The sequence below is a fragment of the Andrographis paniculata genome, unplaced genomic scaffold, assembly GCF_009805555.1.
Source record: "Andrographis paniculata isolate CXL003 unplaced genomic scaffold, ASM980555v1 Contig98END, whole genome shotgun sequence".
Lineage (NCBI taxonomy): Eukaryota > Viridiplantae > Streptophyta > Magnoliopsida > Lamiales > Acanthaceae > Andrographis > Andrographis paniculata.
Window position 1 is genome coordinate 1,606,721 of NW_026137637.1, and position 19,152 is coordinate 1,625,872.

A 19,152-nucleotide genomic window follows, 5' to 3' on the forward strand; every position below is an offset into this window, starting at 1 on the left:
AGATTTAAGAAATATTAATATTGTATTGGTAGTCGGTAAAAAGTATGGATAAAAGACTTTTTTGCCTTTGTGAGTGTATCAGTGTAAAAAGTAATGGCAATTGTGTAATAAAAATAAAAAACTATTGGTAGTTTTATAGTGATACGATTATTTAAGGAAATAGGACAATTGTTTTGAGACGAACAAAAATGATAAACAAGAGTATTGTATTGAAACAGATGGAGGGAGTATATTAATTTAAATTATGTATTGACAATTTATATTTTATATGTTAATTAGGACTAATCAACTTGTTAGCCTCTAATCATTCTCCAAAAATGTGTTAAAGAGCACTGAATGGTATTAGAGCATGGGTCGATTCGTGTCGGGTTGATTACTTTAAACGGGTTAAATTACTCAACCCTAACCTGACCCGTTTATTATCATGTCCGGTTCGGGTTGACTTGTGTTGACCTGTGTACATAATTAAGTCTAATTTTTTATTCAAATTAAATAATTTTTTGTTTTGTTGCCGTGTTATGTTAGTTTTTATTGGTTTGAGTGTAAATTAGGTTAATTATTTAAAATTGAACTTAGTTTAAATTAATTTATAAAAAAATTATTAAATTATGATTATTTTATATATAATAAATATATTAATCAATATTAATATATTATAAACGGGTTGTCGTGTTGGGTTCGAGTTGAGAGTCTCAACCCTAACCCGACCTGTTTATTATTGTGTCGGATTCGTGTCAACCCGTATACATAATCGGATTGAAATCTTTGACCCAAACCCAATTATTTGGTATCGGGTCGGATCAGTTTTTGCCAGCTCTAAATGGTATTAAAAAAAGATGATGCGCAAAAATCTTGAATTATATTGTAAATATGTTGAATGCTATATAATTAAATTGATAAATCATATCGTAGATTTTATTGAGTGATGCACAAGAAAACTAATTAATCATAGTGTAATTTAATTCTTTTTAAAATAAAATAAATTGTAGTATAAAAAAATTAATAAACTAATTAAAATATTTTAGTTACTTAAGGTGTTCGGTTTGTATTTTAATTATAAATTGTTTGATTTAAATAATTATGTGAATATAATATTACATGTACCATATTTTTATAAAGAATCAAAAGAGAAGTAAAGAAACAAAAGAAAGAAGAAAAAACTATTTTGTTTTGTGAGCTAAAAAAATTGTAATTTAAATTATACTCCAGTAGGTCCTTTTGATTTTCGATAGAGAATTTTAACTGGATAACGGTTAAAAGAAATAATTTGAAAATTAAATAATATAATGCTAAAAATATATATATTTATTTTTTATTTGAATGATGTATTGAATAAGTTAATTATACATTAATAATATATTTATAATTTATATAAAAATTAAAAATATTTTGATATTAATATATGGTTACTTTTGTTATATAATTAAAAAAAAAATTAAATAGAACAACCAATATACCTATCAATCCTAGCCAAAACCCTAATTATGTCCATATCTTGTTTATATTTGTTCCGATTTGATTATTGTTCAAAGTTGCTTCCTCCTTAATTGAATCTTAATTTAATTGATGATTCTTCCCGTTTAAAAATAAAATGAAATTTTAATTCATTGAAGTGACTATTTTATCCTCACACGATCATGTATTAAAATGACAAAAAAAAAGTGTTTATTATTATTATTATTTTTAATGACGTGAAATTCGCAACCACCACTCGAAAAATTCGCACTGAATAAATCCCAACCAAACCTAATACCCCTTATAAACTAAGCTTATTATTATTATTTTTACTTTTTGTGGACGAAGAGAGTATATGTGATACTTAATATATCAAATATTTTCTTTCTCCACCAAATTTATTTATTTAGTTATTTTCGTTTAAATTTACCCAATTTACTAAATTTAACAAAGTAAAAACATCAAACATTTAAACATTACCCTTCGACCAAAGTTTATTTAAAACATATATCACTAATGTGATTACATTCTCAATTTTCATCCAATTTAATTATTAACTAAATTTTCAAAAATACGACTCATAATTCAGAAAAAAAAAAAAAAAAAAAAAAAGTGAGCATTTACATAATAGCATTTTTGGTGTTATTATTGGTAATAATGAAAGTGTTTTGAGAATTACGACATTCGGGAGGTGGAGGTGGATGAAAATTCATATGAACAAAAAAATCAAAAAAATCAGAAGGGAAAAAAAAAAAAAACTTAACTCCAAAAGAACACATATCACATCATGCTCAAAATCTTACTTGGTAATAAAAACACACTATTTTCTCTCAACAGTATATTTAAAAAACTAACAAGAAAAATATTCCACCCAAACAATGTCGCAATTCTCAAAACACTTTCATTATTACCAATAATAACAACAAAAATTCCACAAAATATAACCCACTAAAAGAACACAACCTAAACTGCCAATGTAAAGGATGCAAAAAGCAAAACAGAAAACTACCTAAAGCTCGAAAATGGAGTGCCTCATTTTGACCTCTTATCAGCTGCATAAGCAGTCGACTCGATTTTAAATATAACCATTTGAAGAACAAGGAACTGGAGATATTAGATCTATCCTTCACATAAAATCGAAATACTTAAAACTGAGAAAGCTCGTGCATTATTTTATAAAAACACAGGAGCTACGATTCTGGACACAACCATGTAACAATGGAGAGCTTGCATCAAAATGAATTCATATTTCCCTTAGCATAAAAATAGATCAAATTATTGAAAGCCATTTTCTTACCATCCTCCATGATTAGGTGATGGTTCTAAGTTCCCCATGTCATCCAGTATTCCAGATTTTCTGTTATCTTATATATATATATATATATGTGGTTCCATTCCAGCATTTGTCTTCTCTGTTGCTGTCGAGCTTTTTATATTGCCATACTGTCAAAAAAATACGTAAGCTGTCATCAGTTTTTCTTAGAAAGATCACAATTAAATGTGGATGTTTCTGTGCAATAGTTTCATGCCCAACACATGATCGTTTTACATTATAAACCTGTCACAGAACAAAGAATATCGGAAATCGAAACACACAAGAAGGGTGCAGATACTGACTATAAAATGGAAAAATGAAATCAAATGCAGACCTAAAGTCGGCCTATCACAACAAATACGATTCAACCACAGTTCGGCCAAACTTTTGTTGAACATCAGCAGGAGTTTCAATCTGTAAGCAATGCACGAAAGAGCAATCAATCAAGAAATATTAGGGCGTGAGATTAAAGCAGTACAGCGTAGAGTGAATCGATCATGTTTACCGCATTCAGAGCCTTAAAGAGAGCCTTGACGGTGTTATGTGGATTCCTTGAACCAACAACCTAGAAGCGTGTTCACCCATTAGCACAAAGTAGGAGAACAGAAAACTTATTGCTCGAGCTTGTTTTCTACCTTCGACTTGACATTCTTGAAACCAGCTAAATAGAGAATTGTTTGTACAGTTTTGCCTGCTTTCATCCCTCTTTGGGTCTGAGCGGGCCAAAGGTAAACCTACAAATTTTCAGCTCAACAGTAAGCAACAAAAAGAGAACTACCTCCTTCACAATATAGTATCTTTACAAACAAAAGGAACAAGAAATATGTAGGGAACCTTAGTCTTTTTATACGTAGTATGAATTGCATGTCCGATTGTATGCTCCTCGTGCCGCTCTATATAATGGAGATTCTGAAAGCACTTCTCATGTGCCTATGGCAGGTCATACATAAAGAAAACAAAAGGTTAGAATGCCATAGTTATTCCGAATGAAAGTTCGGTCATGATAGATTATTTCAATCATTTCAAGGCTTTGATTGAATATATAGTTTGTCAAAAACATATACAGGTTCAAAACATATAATTGGTGCGCTATTATTTAGAAAAACAAGCAGCAGTATAAACTAGGCCTCTGTTTACTTGTGTTTTTAACTATATTGTTGGGCTATTCATACAGAAAATTTCCCCCAAAAATATCACATCAAGCACCTATTTTTAATTTGAAATATTACATCAAAAAATTACACTATTAAAAACATCACATCTAACATCTATTTTCCATTTAAAACATCACACTCAACACCTGTTTTCCATTAAAACTGTAATATTCCCAAAATAGCATAAAAATCATTCAAAACACAGCTAAACAAACGCTAGAATTTTTATGCATTCCTCCAGTATTGAAACTTTGAAAGTCGTAGCATGCGTGTGAAATTTAATTGAGTTATTTAGTTCAAAACTTTAGAGTAATTCTTAACAGAAACAGTAGTCTTGATACCTTTTGAAGGGCAACTGGAATTGAAGGACCCTTAGCCTTTGCAAAACCAATGACACCATTATAGTTTCCACAAGCCAGTATAGCAGTGTACTTCACAACTTGTCCACCCTGTTTCTTGTTTATTAGTTATATTCGCAAATAAATATTGTGTTAAGTGTATACAAGAAGACAACCTTACCTTTGTGACCTTACACGTTCTGTTGACATCAATAAGCTTCACATCAAAACCCTGCAACCATTAAGTGCAGATCATGTTTAGCAAATTATCAACATGAAAGATACGCCAGGGAATTAGGCATTACAGTTTTAACAAGTACAAAGATTATCATAATAAAACTTCATCTGCAATATATTTATATGCCATGAAACTTGCTTAAAAATAGCTCCCTGTCAAGTCAAGCTTCAATCAATAGAACCAACACAATAAGAGAATAAACGGTTGTAACAAAGGAGTGGATATAACAAACTGCACCAATATTTATTTCTGATACATAGCTGAGTGTGAGTTCTGCACTAGTACACACAATTCAGCACCCAGAGCTGGAATTTAGCATGAATCAATCACCATAAAAAGGACTTATGCTTGAAATAAAGAAAGATAGAATCCAGGCTGTAGGTGACCAAAAGGGTGAAACGGTGTTTCATATGAAGATTATGATGAGACGGAAAAAAATGGAAATAATTATTAACCATGGCAACAATCTCAGAATATGCCCATGTTCTCATTATATAACAGGTAAAATTTTATACAAGTGCCTAACCGCTACAGACAATCTCCTAAACTTTTGTCTTCCATCAGTTTCTAACTTTTAATTTCATTTACAGTGAAAGAGTAAAATGAACCTACAAATTTTTTACATTACCTTTAACTAATGAACTTAGATTAAGTGATTTAACTTTAAAAGAATGGGTGCAGCATGCTATTTCATTCCGGATTAATAGGCCACTCAAGTTCAGTTCTCACAAATAGAAATTATATTAGATAAGAACCAAATATCATAAAATTGCAATGTTTGGACACTTCCACTCCAATTCATATGGTGTAGTAAGTGGTAATACCAAGTAATAAATACGAAGAACATCCCATTGCACTTCTAATATGGGTTGAAGCCAAAAAGATAATCACAAGTGTACCGAAAATCCTAAGATAAAACAAGAACAGAGCTAAGGTATTACAGGGGCAAAGGCATGTGCTTACCTTCCTATATAGAGGCTTTCTCTTCTTCTCCGTCAAGGAGTTCCTCTCCTCAGCAAGATCTCTTATCTCCTCCTCCAGTAGCTTCCCTTTCTTTCCAAAAGTATGATCCAACTCTGCCAATTTCTGCTCAATTTTTTTATCTAATTCATTGAGCTTCTCCAGCAATATGTTATCTTTCTCTTTCAGATCATCAAACTCAAAGTCATCGTCATCCCCATCACGTACAGTTTGTTGCTCATTATCCAAATCCGCTTGCTCCACATGATCAACAGACGATCCAACTTGCTCATGCTGAAGGACCCCATAATTGGCAGAACCGTTAGGATCGAATGCCTCTTTCCATTCCACCTTTCTCCATGCTCTATTCAACTTCATCTGTAAAAGAAATTTCTCCTTCCCCTCAGCTACCTTTAACCTATTAATCAACTCACCCATCACCCGAAACTCTGGTCTCAGCCGAAAATGCTTCTCCTCAAATTTGTCAATCTTTTTCATCCATTTGGATGCCTCCGCAAGTGTCTCTGCAGAACTCTGCAAAGTCAGATAGATATGCAAATTGCCAAACAAAGAACTGATCAACTCCATCAATCATTCTTGTCTCATCTGGAACTCCTAAGCAAGAAAGTCCAAAGATCACAGATTTTCCCTTATTTCCCCTTACATCTTATACCACCATGGAACAAATTCATGATCAAGGCAAAGATAGAAGTTCACACACACAAATACATCAAAAAACTTAAACAAAACCACATATCCAAGCAAAGATGTTCAACGAAATTACGGACCAGCGTTAGCGAAATTGTCAAGCAGTTGCTCGAACTTGTCAAACTTCTTCTCGAACTGCTCCATCCGTTTATTCACCTCCGCGGGTGAATTCCTCTCGTCATCATCAGATTCGGAATCCGTCGGCTCCTCGTACCTGTGCAAATCCCGCGGCTCGCCTTTCGCTTTCTCCCTTTCCAATTTCTCAATTAGAGGACCAACGCCCATGTAATCCTCTTCCTCTTCCGCGTCGAGATCCTCAGTACTAAGTCCCGCTTTTATCCGCTCTTCCCTCTCCCGCGCTCTCTCGCGGATCGCTTGATTGGTGATATCTTTCAACGCGCGATCCGCCGCGGCCACACGAGCGTTTAGTGATAAACTCGAGAAATGGGTGCTGTAGTTTCTGATGATTCGGGAGGTGGAGGCGACATTTGAGGAAGAAAGAGCGGGTCGATATGGAGCGGAGGGGAGAATGCGGGGACGGCGGATTAGGAGGCGAGCAAATGACGATGAGTATCTCCTAATTGCGGCAGACATGGAGGGGCGACGGTAGCGGCGGCGCCGGCGGTGGCGAGGTGGAGAGGAATTGAAGGGTTAGGGTTTTTTTAGAGGTTTTGGTAGAATGTACAACGATTTCTATATCGTGTTTTATAGTACATAATAGTCGCTATGTTATTGGAGTAAATTATATCACTCCTATATCGTGATATTAAAAAATTAATTATATACAGTATTAAATAAAAATAAATTCTGTAGATGATAATTAAAAATAATAATAAATAATAAAATTTTATTAATTAGTGGGAGTAACATGAAGATTTTTGTTTTTTTTATTTAATTTATGTATAAATTAATTTTTATGTAATACTTTTTTCGTCGTCTTCTAAAGTCATATTTATTTGTGTCATTATATTTAATATTAAAAATATATTTATATTTGTATAATTTTTTATACAAATATAATTTTACTAGTATTATAAGAGGAAGTATTTTGGCAATTTTTTTTAATTTTTACTACGTTTTGATATAATAATTAATATTTAAAAATCAACTTGTAAAAAGTAAATGAAACTTTTAAAACTTAAAAAAAAAAAAAAAAAAAAAAGTTGTATATATTCGTAATTTATATAAAAGTCAAAGTATTTTCGTATTAACATATAATTATTTCTATTATAATAAAAAATTAATATTTTTAAAATAAGACGAACAAAAATAATAAAAAATTATTTTTTTGTTGAAACAAAGAAAAAAAATAATATAATGATATTAATATAAAAATATAACTATTCCAGCAAATAAAATTATGACAGATAGAAGAGAGGAAAAATAGAGAGATATGATATGAATAAAATTTAAAATTTATTTATTTTAAAATTATATTTTTGTTATTTATCAATTTTATTTTTATTTAAAAATATAAATATAAATTATATTTCAAATTAATTTTTATTTTTATTATCATATTTAGATCATCTCAAATATTGTTTAGATATAATTTTATATAATTAAGAAATTTATTCTTTTATTCTTTTATATATATATATATATTTTATATTATTTTTTAGAAAATATCATATTACATATATTTTTTAAAATTTAAATGTTACATAAAAAATCATTTAAATAGTAATTTGTGTAATATTTTATTTATATAATATTATCAAAATGGTATTTTTTACTGCAATATTTAGAAAAATAAATAAATTATATTTTTACAATTAAATAATATAATAATAAAAATAATTATTAATTTTAAGAAAAAAATTAATAATTAATAAAAATATAATTTTTTAAAATATATAAATTTTAAATCATATCATATATATACTCTTTTTTAATTTTTTTTTCTCTCCTCTTATTTGTTGGAATAGAAGGAATAGGAGAATTTGAGAATAGAAGAATCCTTAGGGTGTGTTTGTTTGGGGGATTGGATTTGATTTGATTTATTCTATTCATCTAATTTTTTTTCGTCCAAAAACATCAAATCAAACACCTATTTTTCATTTTTTATATTATATTAAAAATTAATTTTACATTCAAAACATCACATCAACACCTATTTATATCACATCATACAACTATTCAAATTCAAAATTTTTATTATTCAAATCCCAACTCAAAATCCAAACCTCCAAACAAACACACCCGCCAATTCCAAAATATATTCTTAAACTTATATTCCATTCATCCCATAAATATAGTCTTAATTGAGTTGAACACGAGATTCAAGGAATATTGATATTATATTTGCAGTGGGTAAAAAGTATAGATAAAAGATTTTTTTGTCATTGTGAGTGTATTAATGTAAAAAGTAGTGACAATTGTGTAATAAAAATGAAAAAGTAAGGGTAGTTTTACGATGATATGGTCATTTATGGAAATAAGACTATTATTTTGAGACGGACAAAAATGGTAAACAAGACTATTGTATTTGGACGGAGAGAGTATATCGTTTGTAGCTTTATGGTGAGCTTATTAGTTATGTGTATAGGTAATTAAATAAATTTTTCGACAAAATTATTTTTAATCTCATCAAGTTATTTTATTAATTTTAATCTCATTCGTAATAAAATTAATAATTTTTAGTCTCATGGTATATAAGCTGGAGAGGCTGATTTTATTCTTTTTCATTAACAATTTTGATTTCCTTATTCATTTTCAAAAAATTCATTTATAAATTAAATTTAAATACTATTCCTTAATTGTGTGTACTTTTAAATAATGATATATTAATATTAAAATAATATTTTTTAAGACAATTCTGTTTTAAAAACAAACATTAAATCAATATTATTCTTTTTAAAACAATTGTTCATTATAAAAATGCCCTTCAAAACAAAACAACCCCTAAATACTTACAAAAATTTATTAGTATTACTATAATTTAGGTCATTCGTCCCATATGTCTAAATTTTATATTGTCATTGCTCCTACATAATTTTTTTTTTTTAAAAAAATATATTATATATTTTAATCATATTTTAAATTTTAAATAAATTATTTATTTATTTTTATTAAAATAATTTACTAAAATATATTTTAAATAATATTGCATTCGTCCGTCAAATTTATTTATTTATTTTTAATTCATCTACTAAATTTATACTATTACTAATTTTGACAAAAATGAACAAATTAACATTTAATTATTACCTATTTACAAGAAATATATGGGCGGCTCATAGCAAAACTAGGGTGAGCAACTGCTCGGGCCCTAATTAATAGAGGGCCTATATTTTAAATATTATCTATTATTATTATTATTAAATTTTAAAATTAAATTTTAACTTTTAAGTTTTATTTTTTTTTCTTCATAGTTATCCTATTTAAATTTAAAATTAAATTTAAATTTCTAATCACATATATAATATATATTTTTTTAAATCAGCTACACTTCTTTACCTTACACCTATCGCATTAACTCAATCAAACCTGCATCACATTTTCTCTTATGTCTTTCATCCTCATTTAGTCCTTGATTTCCAATTGTCTTTCAATCAAATTAACATTGTCCAGATGATCACGTTAAACCTCTCTTGTTCAATCAATGCGAAATCAGTAATATTATTAAAATACATTTTAATTATGTATTTGTAGGGCCTATAATTTATTTTCGCTCAGAGCCTAAAAAAAATTCGAAACGGCTATGAAGAAATACCACTAACTTTATTACATTTTTCTTTTTATTTTCATTTATTTTACTTTCTAAATAAATTTTCAAAAAATACCCCAACTATTCATTGTTTTTTTTTATAAAATATTTATTTTTTTTAATTTTGTGCCGAAACCAAATGAACTGATTTTAAAGGAGAGAGGAGTATTAAGGCATCCAATCAAACATTAAAAAAATTCCCAACAGTCACCCAAATCAATTAAATTTAAATTACAACAAACCAAAAGTCACTCATACAAAAATAAAATAAATTAATTAACAAATTTAATAAATAAAAATAAAAATTACACTTGAAACGGCCACGGCCAATTCTTCAACTCCTCTTCATCCTGAACCTTGCCGTTCCTCATCCCGGCGGCGCCGCCGCCGCCGCCGCCCCGCCGCTCGACATACGCATAATAATTAAGGAAGAACGCCAGCGTCAGCACCACCCACTCGAGGCAGAACATCACGGCGCAGAGACCGCCGGCGAGCTTCAAAATCACGACGCCGTCGTCCTGCCGGACGTACGACCGGAGATGGCCGAGAAAGTCCGCCGGCCGGGTGAAGATCAGCACCGCCACCGACCCCTGAAAAATCGCCGTCAGCACCGTCGCCACCATGTGCGCGCCGTAGAGCCGCCCCGCCGAGGCGGAGGCGCCGCGCGACGCGGCGGCGCAGCCGGAAACGGCGCCGGCGACGGTGATGGCCTGCAGGAGGATGAAGAAGAATCCGACGAGCGACGGGACGAGTCGCAGAGAGAGCGTGAGGAACACGCAGCTCGAAGCCGCGCCGAGGAGGATGTAATTGCAGAGGAGGAACACCTTGTGGGTGTTTGGGTGCGAGCAGTCGCCGGAGGAGTGTTGCAGCGACAATCCGCCCATTTTTCCGGTCGATCGGAAAATTTGAGAGCTTTTGTTTCTTTTCGCCGGAGGGATTTTACGGTTAGTCGGAGATTTTGGTTTTGACGATGACTGATGAATTTGAATATATATAGAAGTGGAGGCGGCGAGCAACGGTAAAAGGGGGAGAAATTCGACCGTTGGGCGAGGAGAGAATTTGAAAGCTTATTTGAAAAGTGGGGAGTGCAACGGATAGTTTATGTGGATTTGGTTTTTTAATTTTGATTTAATTGTTACTTTTATTATTATTGTTACTATATATATTTTATAGAAAGCATTAGGATTATTATTTATATTTTATACACAAGCTCTGTTCTTGATTTTATCTGTCCATCTTTAATCTCTATTATAATTTTATTTTTTTATAGTAACTTCACACTAAAAATCTCATTTATTTTTTTATTAATTTTTGAATATTAATTATTATATTAAAATATAGTACAAATTAAAAGAAAATTATAAAAATATTTTCATTAGTATTTTATAATAATAATAATAGAAGGATATTTAAAAAGAAAAAAAAAAGTGACTTTAAAGACAGGCGGAGAGAATACAATATATTTACTTTGCACGTAATACTATATTTTATAAAAACATTATACTATCAAATAATTATTAAAATTTATATTTTTTTATCTCTCCTTACCAAGTCAAAGTATTTTTTTAGCATATGTTTTATTATAAAGTATTACTTTTCTATTTTTTTTTAAAAAATAATCATACATTAATATTAATTTTTTAATTTAAATTACAAATATATTATTACACGTACAATTATTTTATACATAAAATTAAATGATAAAAATATTAAAAATTCTTATATACTTTCACTAACTAATAAAATATTATTATTCTTAATACATTTAGTACAAATTTCCAAACACTTAAATTGAAATGTGGAGTACATTAGTATCTCACAAAATAAACACATTCGAGATATTTTGAATTATTACTATTATAGTAGATACATAAAAAAATATATATATAAATAATACATAAAGTATAAAATATAAGTTAATATTTCCCTCGGGTAACAAACTATCTATTTTTTTTTATTATTTTAAGTAATTATATTATAACATTACAAATACTATTATAATTTATAATATATTGCACAAATATCATTATATTTATACCATACAATACTAATAAAATTATTTTAATTATTTATACATTATTTTTACTACATATCAATATAATATTAATATACATAAAATTATATGTAAAAAATAAATAAATATATAATCAAGGAATAGAGGGAGAAGAATACAACTATCTTTAAAAAATATTGATACTATATTGATATTGGGTAAAAAGTACGGCTAAAAGACTTTTTTGCCTTTACGAGTGATATTAATGTAAAAAATAGTGGCAATTATGTAATAATAATAGAAAATAAGAGTAGTTTTATAGTTATATGATTATTTATGAAAATTAGACTATTGTTTTAAGACAGACAAAAATAGTAAATAAGAGTAATGTATTGTAACGGAGGAAGTAATATACACGAGATACTATAATTAATTATTCATAACCTTTTGTATTAAATTATTAATTTTTATAAATAAATACTCCCTCCCTCCTATGTAATATGGGTGTATTACTGTAGATACACGAAAATTTAGGTAAAGTATAATTAGTAAGTAATTAAGAAGTATATTAGTAAAAATAATTATTATTTAATAAAAATAATTATAGATTAAGATTAAAATAAGTAAATAGTTTAATTAAAATTAAGAAAATTATAAAATTTAAAATTTAAAATCCTATTAAAGTGCATAATTATATTTTTAAAAATAAAAAGAACAAATTATGTGGAACAGACGAAAATAAAAAATAAAAATAAATTATATAGAGATAAATTATGTGGGACGAAGTAGAAGTAAGTATTATATGCTGTACTATAATTTTTAATTTTATAAATAGAAAAAAAATTAAAAAAAAATTGAAATTTTGCCGGAAAAACACGCTATGATTGATTATTCCAGAGTCTTCATACACTTACACTCCCCCACCAACCCCTAAAGCATATATATATATATATATATATATAAAATAAACAGTCACCTTCCCTATCAACCATAACCATAACTACCTACCTAACCTACCACCCCCCACCCCATCCGCCGCCGCCGTCCACGGCGGCTCAAACCTTCACTTACCTAACCTACCACCCCCCCCCCCATCCGCCGCCGCCGTCCACGGCGGCTCAAACCTTCACTTCCCGGCCGAACACCCAACTGAACGGCACCGCTGCCGCCTGCTTCACCCGCGCCTGCGCCCGCTCCTCCAGCTTCCGAATTCTCGCCGGCAAATTACAAACATACTCCTGCGCCTTACGCCCCTCGCCGGAGAGCCCCGCCGCCAGCTCCTCCACCCGCCACCGCGCGACGATGAATTCCAGAATGTCGGCGTAGTCCCGGGCGGTGTACACTCCGATCCGCTGCGCGATGGCGGAGAAGTGCCCAAACAGATTCTCATCCCTCCCGTCGTACATCAGATGCGCCGGCATCGTTATCTTCTTCCGCATCATGTCGGCGAGCGCCAGAACCGTCCCGTCCGGGTCGATCTCGAACAGCTTCTCGACGATTTTCGTGTACGCCGTCTCATGCCGCTTCTCGTCGGCGGCGATCGTGCCGCATATCTGGGCCAGCTTCACGTCGCCGCGCTCCTTGGCGAGACGGGCAGTGTTCCCGTGCGATATAAACGTCGCCCTCTCCTGAAACGACGTGTAGATGAATCCGAGATATGGGTTCTTGTCCGTGTGCGGATCCTGTCAATTAAATCGTATTAGTTTCAATCGTACCGAAAAAGATCGGATTTTTAGATTTTTTTTCGTTGTCGTCATTGGTCTTACCATCCCGGAGCTGATCAGGTACTGAATCGTTTTCTCAATTTGCCTCATGTCAACGCGTCCCGAGAGGTACAAATACTTGTTGAGGAGATCGCCGTGCCGATTTTCTTCGGCGGTCCACGCTCGGGTCCAAATTGCCCAAGGGGTGAGGCTCGCGCCCGTCTCGTCGCGAACGGCATCGAGCGTGTTGATCATCGTCTGGTAAGTCGGAAGAGCCTCCTCGGTGATCATATCTCCCACCAACACGACAAAATACTCGTCGGGGAGCTCGTCGACCCGCTTCCTGAGCTCGGCGACCTGTTCTTCGAACCCTTCCGAAGAGGAGTCCGGGAGAAAGTCGTGGGGCTGCCACGACTTCTCGACCGGCTTGAGAAGAACCAAAAGGTTTTCCTCAGCCCAACCGTGAAGGGATTTGAAGATCTCCCGCTTCTCTGGAGGCAGGGGATTCGTGATTTTGACATTAACTTCCCGGGTCGGGGCGAAAGGCTTTTTCACATTCTCGGCATCCCTACACGCACGAACGAAACAAAGAAAATCCATCAGAAACGCAACCAAACATCGCTGAATTTTGTTATGGTTTCAAACCAAAAACACGGCTATTCAGTCGGCACAGTTCTCAATAAAAATATATTATTTCATCTCACAAAATATCAAATCAAAATACTATTTAAACCAAATAACGCAAAATTGTTAACGCAGTCATCCATCAGAAACAACACAACAAAACATCGTTGCTATTCAGTCCGCACAGCTCTCAATAGAAATATATACTATTTCATCTCACAAAATATCAAATCGAAATATTATTTAAACCAGATAACGCAAAATCGTTATCGCGGTCATCCATCAGAAACGCAACCAAACGTCGTCGATTTTGTTATGGTTTCAAAACAAAAACACTGTTATTCAGTCCGCACAGTTCTCAATAAAAATATACTATTTCATCTCACAAAATATCAAATCAAAATACTATTTAACCCAAACAATGCAAAATCTTTAATGTCGCGCGTCCCAATCATCTCATTACACATATATTTACAACAAATGTCAAATTTTGCGGTCCATACAACGACAACCACCATAGACCATTTAATGGTGTGGGGAAGAGCTTCAAACCAAACACATTAAAGTTCTTGCGGCTTTCGCCTAATTTTCGTCGATTTGTGGAGATAAAAAGGGAAATGTCAATACTGTAAGAACAAAATCAAGAATTTCTTGGGAAATAATTGCATCAATCCATACCCACCCCTACCCCCCCTCAGATGCTCATAGATACACCTTAATAGGGCAATGAAGACATTAATTCAAAATGCAGACAAAACCATGATTTGATTACACAGATGAACAAGTGAAATCAAATTCAATCGAATTGCTTAGAGATTCAAAATACTTCCAAAATTTACTATTTTGATCGTCAAATCAAACAATTATTTTTTAATAGAATGGAAATACTTTCCAAGTTAACCATTTCGAACATCAAATCAAACAAGTATTTCTCAATCGAATTGTTTACCGAATTTGAAATACTTTCAATGTAAATTTACCCTTTCCAACGTCGAATCAAATAACTATTTTTCAATAGAATCACTTAGAGAATCAAAATACTTCGGAAATATCCCATCTCGAACGTCAAATTAAACAACTATTTTTTAATCAAATGGAAATACTTCCAAGATAACCATTTCAAACATCAAATCAAACAAGTATTTCACAATCGAAATTTTTTACCAAATTCGAAATACTTCCAAAGTAAATTTACCCTTTCGAAACGTTGAATCAAATAACTATTTTTCAATCGAAACACTTCCAAATTATACCATTCAGAAGGTCAAATCAACCAGCTATTTTTCCAAAAATTACTCTGAGATTCGAAATACTTTCAAAATACATCTACACAAATATATATATATATATTGGCGAAACTGGAATGAAAGCAAATCGAAGAATCCAATTGTCAATGAAGAAATTGTGTGTATGAAACTATGAAAAGCACTAAATCGAACAAATCGCCGACAATCGCCGCCATGCAAATCGTCGGCCATAAATCCAAACAGAAAATCGAAATCAACACCAATCCGCGAACAAATCTAGGGCAAAAAAAAGCAGTAACAACAAAACCTCAAATCCTTCACACATTCATCACATCCGAAGCCTAAACAGCTCGAGTTCAAAAAAGGCATAAACAGCGCTTACACAGACGGAGAATGAACAGTGGAAGCCATGGACACTCTGTGAGATCTGAACCGATAACCGCCGCCGAAGGAGGAGGACGCGCAGACATTGTGAGGGGGAGCAACAGTGAGCCTAAGTAGCGCCATTGCCTCTGCACTAATTGGAATCAACAGCAGCTTTCAAATGGAGAGGTGAATCTCGGAATCAGATCGAGGGTCTGCGAATGATGGGGGCAGCGGAGAGAGGCGAGGCAATAAATGGAGGGGTGGAGAGGGGAAAACAGTGGGAAGGACGTTTGGTTTTGGAGATATGGCCGCCCATAGATTTTGTGGGCTAGAAAGATCGCCATTTTTGCTGACCTGACCAATTTTAGGGAGGGCGATGATTCCTATGATCTCCATTTCTGTGCTTCTCTCCTCGACGTACAACTTCTCAATGCACGCCACCTCCGGTTGTACCTTCTACCGTTTGTTTTTGTTTTTGTTTGTTTTCTCTTTTTGATTTTGTGCGCCCACAAGAAATAGTTTCCATTGCGGGAAGTTATTTATTTATTTATTTATTATTATTGTTATGAAAGGTTATTTTTAAGTTAATTTTTTTTTTATTATTAATTTTTTTTTATTAACTCTTTATAAAATTTATATAAATATATATGTTACGTGATGAAAGTATTTTTTGTATTATCTTTGTGTGTTTATTAAAAGTTATTTTTTTATTTCATTTCAAAGAACTTATTTGATTTAGAACATAGTACTCCCTCCCACTCTTTTCAAATGAACTATTCGATATTGTTATAATAAATTAAGAAATAATATACCCTTCGTCCATATACAAAGTATATATTCCCTTCGTTCCATTGAAATGTTACAATTTTTTATTTTAGTTCGTCTCAAAACAAGGTTACCATTTCCTAATTTAGTAACTGTACTACATATCTAACATAATAAATATCATTTCAACTTACATTATATTACACAATGTCATTATTTTTATATTACACCATACTAATAGGATATTTTTGTCTTTTTTACTACAATTCAATATAATACTAATATTCAAAAATCTACGTGAAAAAAACAAATGCCACCCTTCTTATGGGACGGAGGGAGTATTTACTTTTGGCGCGGTTAAGAAATAATAGTATTTTAATTATAGTGGGTAGTTAAAAGTAGTGTAGTGATAGTTTTGTCCTTGTTTTTTTGTGTAAAAGTAATGATGTGATGTAAAGAAAGGGTATTTGTGAAAAAAAATGAGGTTTTACTTTGTAATTGGACATTTCAAAATAAAAATATATATACTTTCTAGCTGGACGGATGAAGTAATATTTTATTAATTAGTGGGAGTGTACAAGAGATTTTGATGCTTTTGCTTTGATTTTATATATAAAATAATTATATATGTAATGATATTTTTTAAAATTTAAATAAAAATTAAGGGTATTTAAGTGAAACAAACAAAAGTGATAAAAATAATATTTTAAATGAGGACGAAGGAAGTAAAATTCAGTATGCTAGCTGTCTACAATAAAATATAAAATATAAAATGTGATTAAAATATAATTTATTATTTATTTTTCTAAAAAAAAGAAAAAAAAACAAAGACAAAACGAAAATTTTAAAAAATAATACTTCCTATGTCTACTTTAAAGGTTTATATTTATTTTTGTGTGTTGATATTTGAATATTAATTATTATATTAAAATATAAATATAAATTAAGAGAAAATGACAAAAATACTTCTATTATTGTCTTGTAATACAAATATAATGACTTTTGTATAAAAATTTATACAAATATAATAATATTTTTAACGTTAAGTATAATGACACAAAAGATAAATATAAATTTTTAAAGTGGACGGAGGGAATATTTATTTGAGATGAAGAAAGTATTATATTTTTCATATCTTTTCTATCTATATCAAATATATAATAATATTTATATATAACTATAAATTTAATAGTAATAAATAGGGGCGGCCGCTACAGTACTAAATATGAAATTCAGCACTGTGCTGAATAGCACATTGTGAGCTACCGGAGAGCACACGGTCTTACTACCATAGACATCACACAATATACGTTAATATAATACAAATACAACACATGACTTAACAACACATCATATAGTCTCACACAACATATACAATACTTGATTTTAGCTAGGGGTGTCAATTCGTGTTTTTTGGTCGTGTTCGTATCAGGTTGAGCCATGGAGATAACAAAAAAATTGTCAGTCCGAACCCGACCCGACCCGAAATCTAACTTGAAACCCTTGACCCGAACACGACACGAATTCTTTCGAGTCGAATTCAGGTTGACCTGAATTAGTTTTAAGTCACCCAAAACCCGAACAAACCCGACATGACACAAACCCGAACATTTTTTAAAAAAATTAAATTGACCTAATTTGTATATTTTTTTCTATTTAAAATAATAAAAATACTATAAATTAAAATAATAATAATAAAAATTTCAGGTTAACCCGAAATACGAAACCAAAAACCTAACATGATTTTTATATTTCAGGTTATCAGGTCAACCCGAACACGACACGAATTTTTTTCGTTTTGGGTTCGGGTCGACCCGATTTTTTTCAAATCCGAAATACCCAAATCCGAACCTAAAAAATTTCAGGTTGAACGGGTTCGGTTTTTCAGGTCGGGTTTACTTTTGACACCTCTAATTTCAACACATAACATACTCTCTTACAACGCACATTCTAATTATGAACAAATAATATATGTCTTTATTACATACAATATGTGTTATTTGTAATAAAAATATGTGTTATTTCGGTATTTTACATGTGCTGATTTGCGGCCCATTAACCTTCCCAATAAATAGGATATAAATTTCCCACCATTAATTAAAAGCAGTCACACGTGGCAAAGGGAACTCATTTTGGGTGTGTAGTTAGCTTAGGTAACTATTGTCCCTATATACTATTAGGTTGAACAGGAAATATGTTTAGGATGTGTTTGTTTGGGTGTTTGGATTTTGAGTTGGGATTTAAATAGTAAAAATTTTAAATTTGAATAGTTGTATGATGTGATATAAATAGGTATTGATGTGATATTTTGAATGTAAAATTGATTTTTAGTATAATATAAAAAATAAAAATTAGGTACTCTCTCCGTCCCAATACAATAGTCATATTTATCATTTTTGTCTGTCCCAAAACAATAGTCTCATTTCCATAAATAATCCTATCATTATAAAACTACCATTATTTTTTCAGTATTATTAAACATTTACCACTACTTTTTACATTAATACACTCACAAAAGCAAAAAAATTTTTTACCCGTACTTTTTACTCACTACCAATATAATATTAATATTACTTA

General features: G+C 31.4%; 3 protein-coding genes across 3 annotated transcripts; all 3 read right to left on the reverse strand.

The window, feature by feature from the left end:
- Positions 1-2,575: 2,575 nt before the first annotated feature.
- Positions 2,576-6,860, reverse strand: LOC127243938 (uncharacterized). Its single transcript, XM_051264184.1, has 9 exons — positions 6,249-6,860; positions 5,464-5,984; positions 4,444-4,494; positions 4,266-4,373; positions 3,605-3,700; positions 3,406-3,504; positions 3,276-3,335; positions 3,105-3,184; positions 2,576-2,898 (listed from the first exon to the last, which is right to left on the reverse strand). Exons 1-8 carry the CDS (start codon positions 6,760-6,762, stop codon positions 3,119-3,121), a joined length of 1,515 nt encoding a protein of 504 aa, XP_051120141.1. The 5' UTR covers positions 6,763-6,860; the 3' UTR covers positions 2,576-2,898; positions 3,105-3,118.
- A 3,191-nt stretch (positions 6,861-10,051) lies between these two features.
- Positions 10,052-10,855, reverse strand: LOC127243892 (uncharacterized). The gene has a single exon (XM_051264116.1). It carries the CDS (start codon positions 10,759-10,761, stop codon positions 10,183-10,185), a length of 579 nt encoding a protein of 192 aa, XP_051120073.1. The 5' UTR covers positions 10,762-10,855; the 3' UTR covers positions 10,052-10,182.
- A 1,866-nt stretch (positions 10,856-12,721) lies between these two features.
- Positions 12,722-16,111, reverse strand: LOC127243828 (stearoyl-[acyl-carrier-protein] 9-desaturase, chloroplastic-like). The gene is made up of 3 exons (XM_051264016.1): positions 15,827-16,111; positions 13,637-14,141; positions 12,722-13,552 (listed from the first exon to the last, which is right to left on the reverse strand). Exons 1-3 carry the CDS (start codon positions 15,949-15,951, stop codon positions 12,989-12,991), a joined length of 1,194 nt encoding a protein of 397 aa, XP_051119973.1. The 5' UTR covers positions 15,952-16,111; the 3' UTR covers positions 12,722-12,988.
- Between the last annotated feature and the right edge of the window lie 3,041 nt (positions 16,112-19,152).

Excerpts from the sequence above, each read along its gene's own strand:
- LOC127243938 (XM_051264184.1), bottom strand. The coding sequence starts at position 6,762 with ATGTCTGCCGCAATTAGGAGATACTCATCGTCATTTGCTCGCCTCCTA. Across the intron at positions 3,701-4,265 it reads TTCCAGTTGCCCTTCAAAAG|GCACATGAGAAGTGCTTTCA; the intron begins GTATCAAGACTA and ends GACCTGCCATAG. Across the intron at positions 3,336-3,405 it reads TCAAGAATGTCAAGTCGAAG|GTTGTTGGTTCAAGGAATCC; the intron begins GTAGAAAACAAG and ends ACACGCTTCTAG.
- LOC127243892 (XM_051264116.1), bottom strand. The coding sequence starts at position 10,761 with ATGGGCGGATTGTCGCTGCAACACTCCTCCGGCGACTGCTCGCACCCA.
- LOC127243828 (XM_051264016.1), bottom strand. The coding sequence starts at position 15,951 with ATGGCGCTACTTAGGCTCACTGTTGCTCCCCCTCACAATGTCTGCGCG. Across the intron at positions 14,142-15,826 it reads ACTGTTCATTCTCCGTCTGT|GGATGCCGAGAATGTGAAAA; the intron begins GTAAGCGCTGTT and ends TCGTGCGTGTAG. Across the intron at positions 13,553-13,636 it reads ACCTGATCAGCTCCGGGATG|GATCCGCACACGGACAAGAA; the intron begins GTAAGACCAATG and ends TTTAATTGACAG.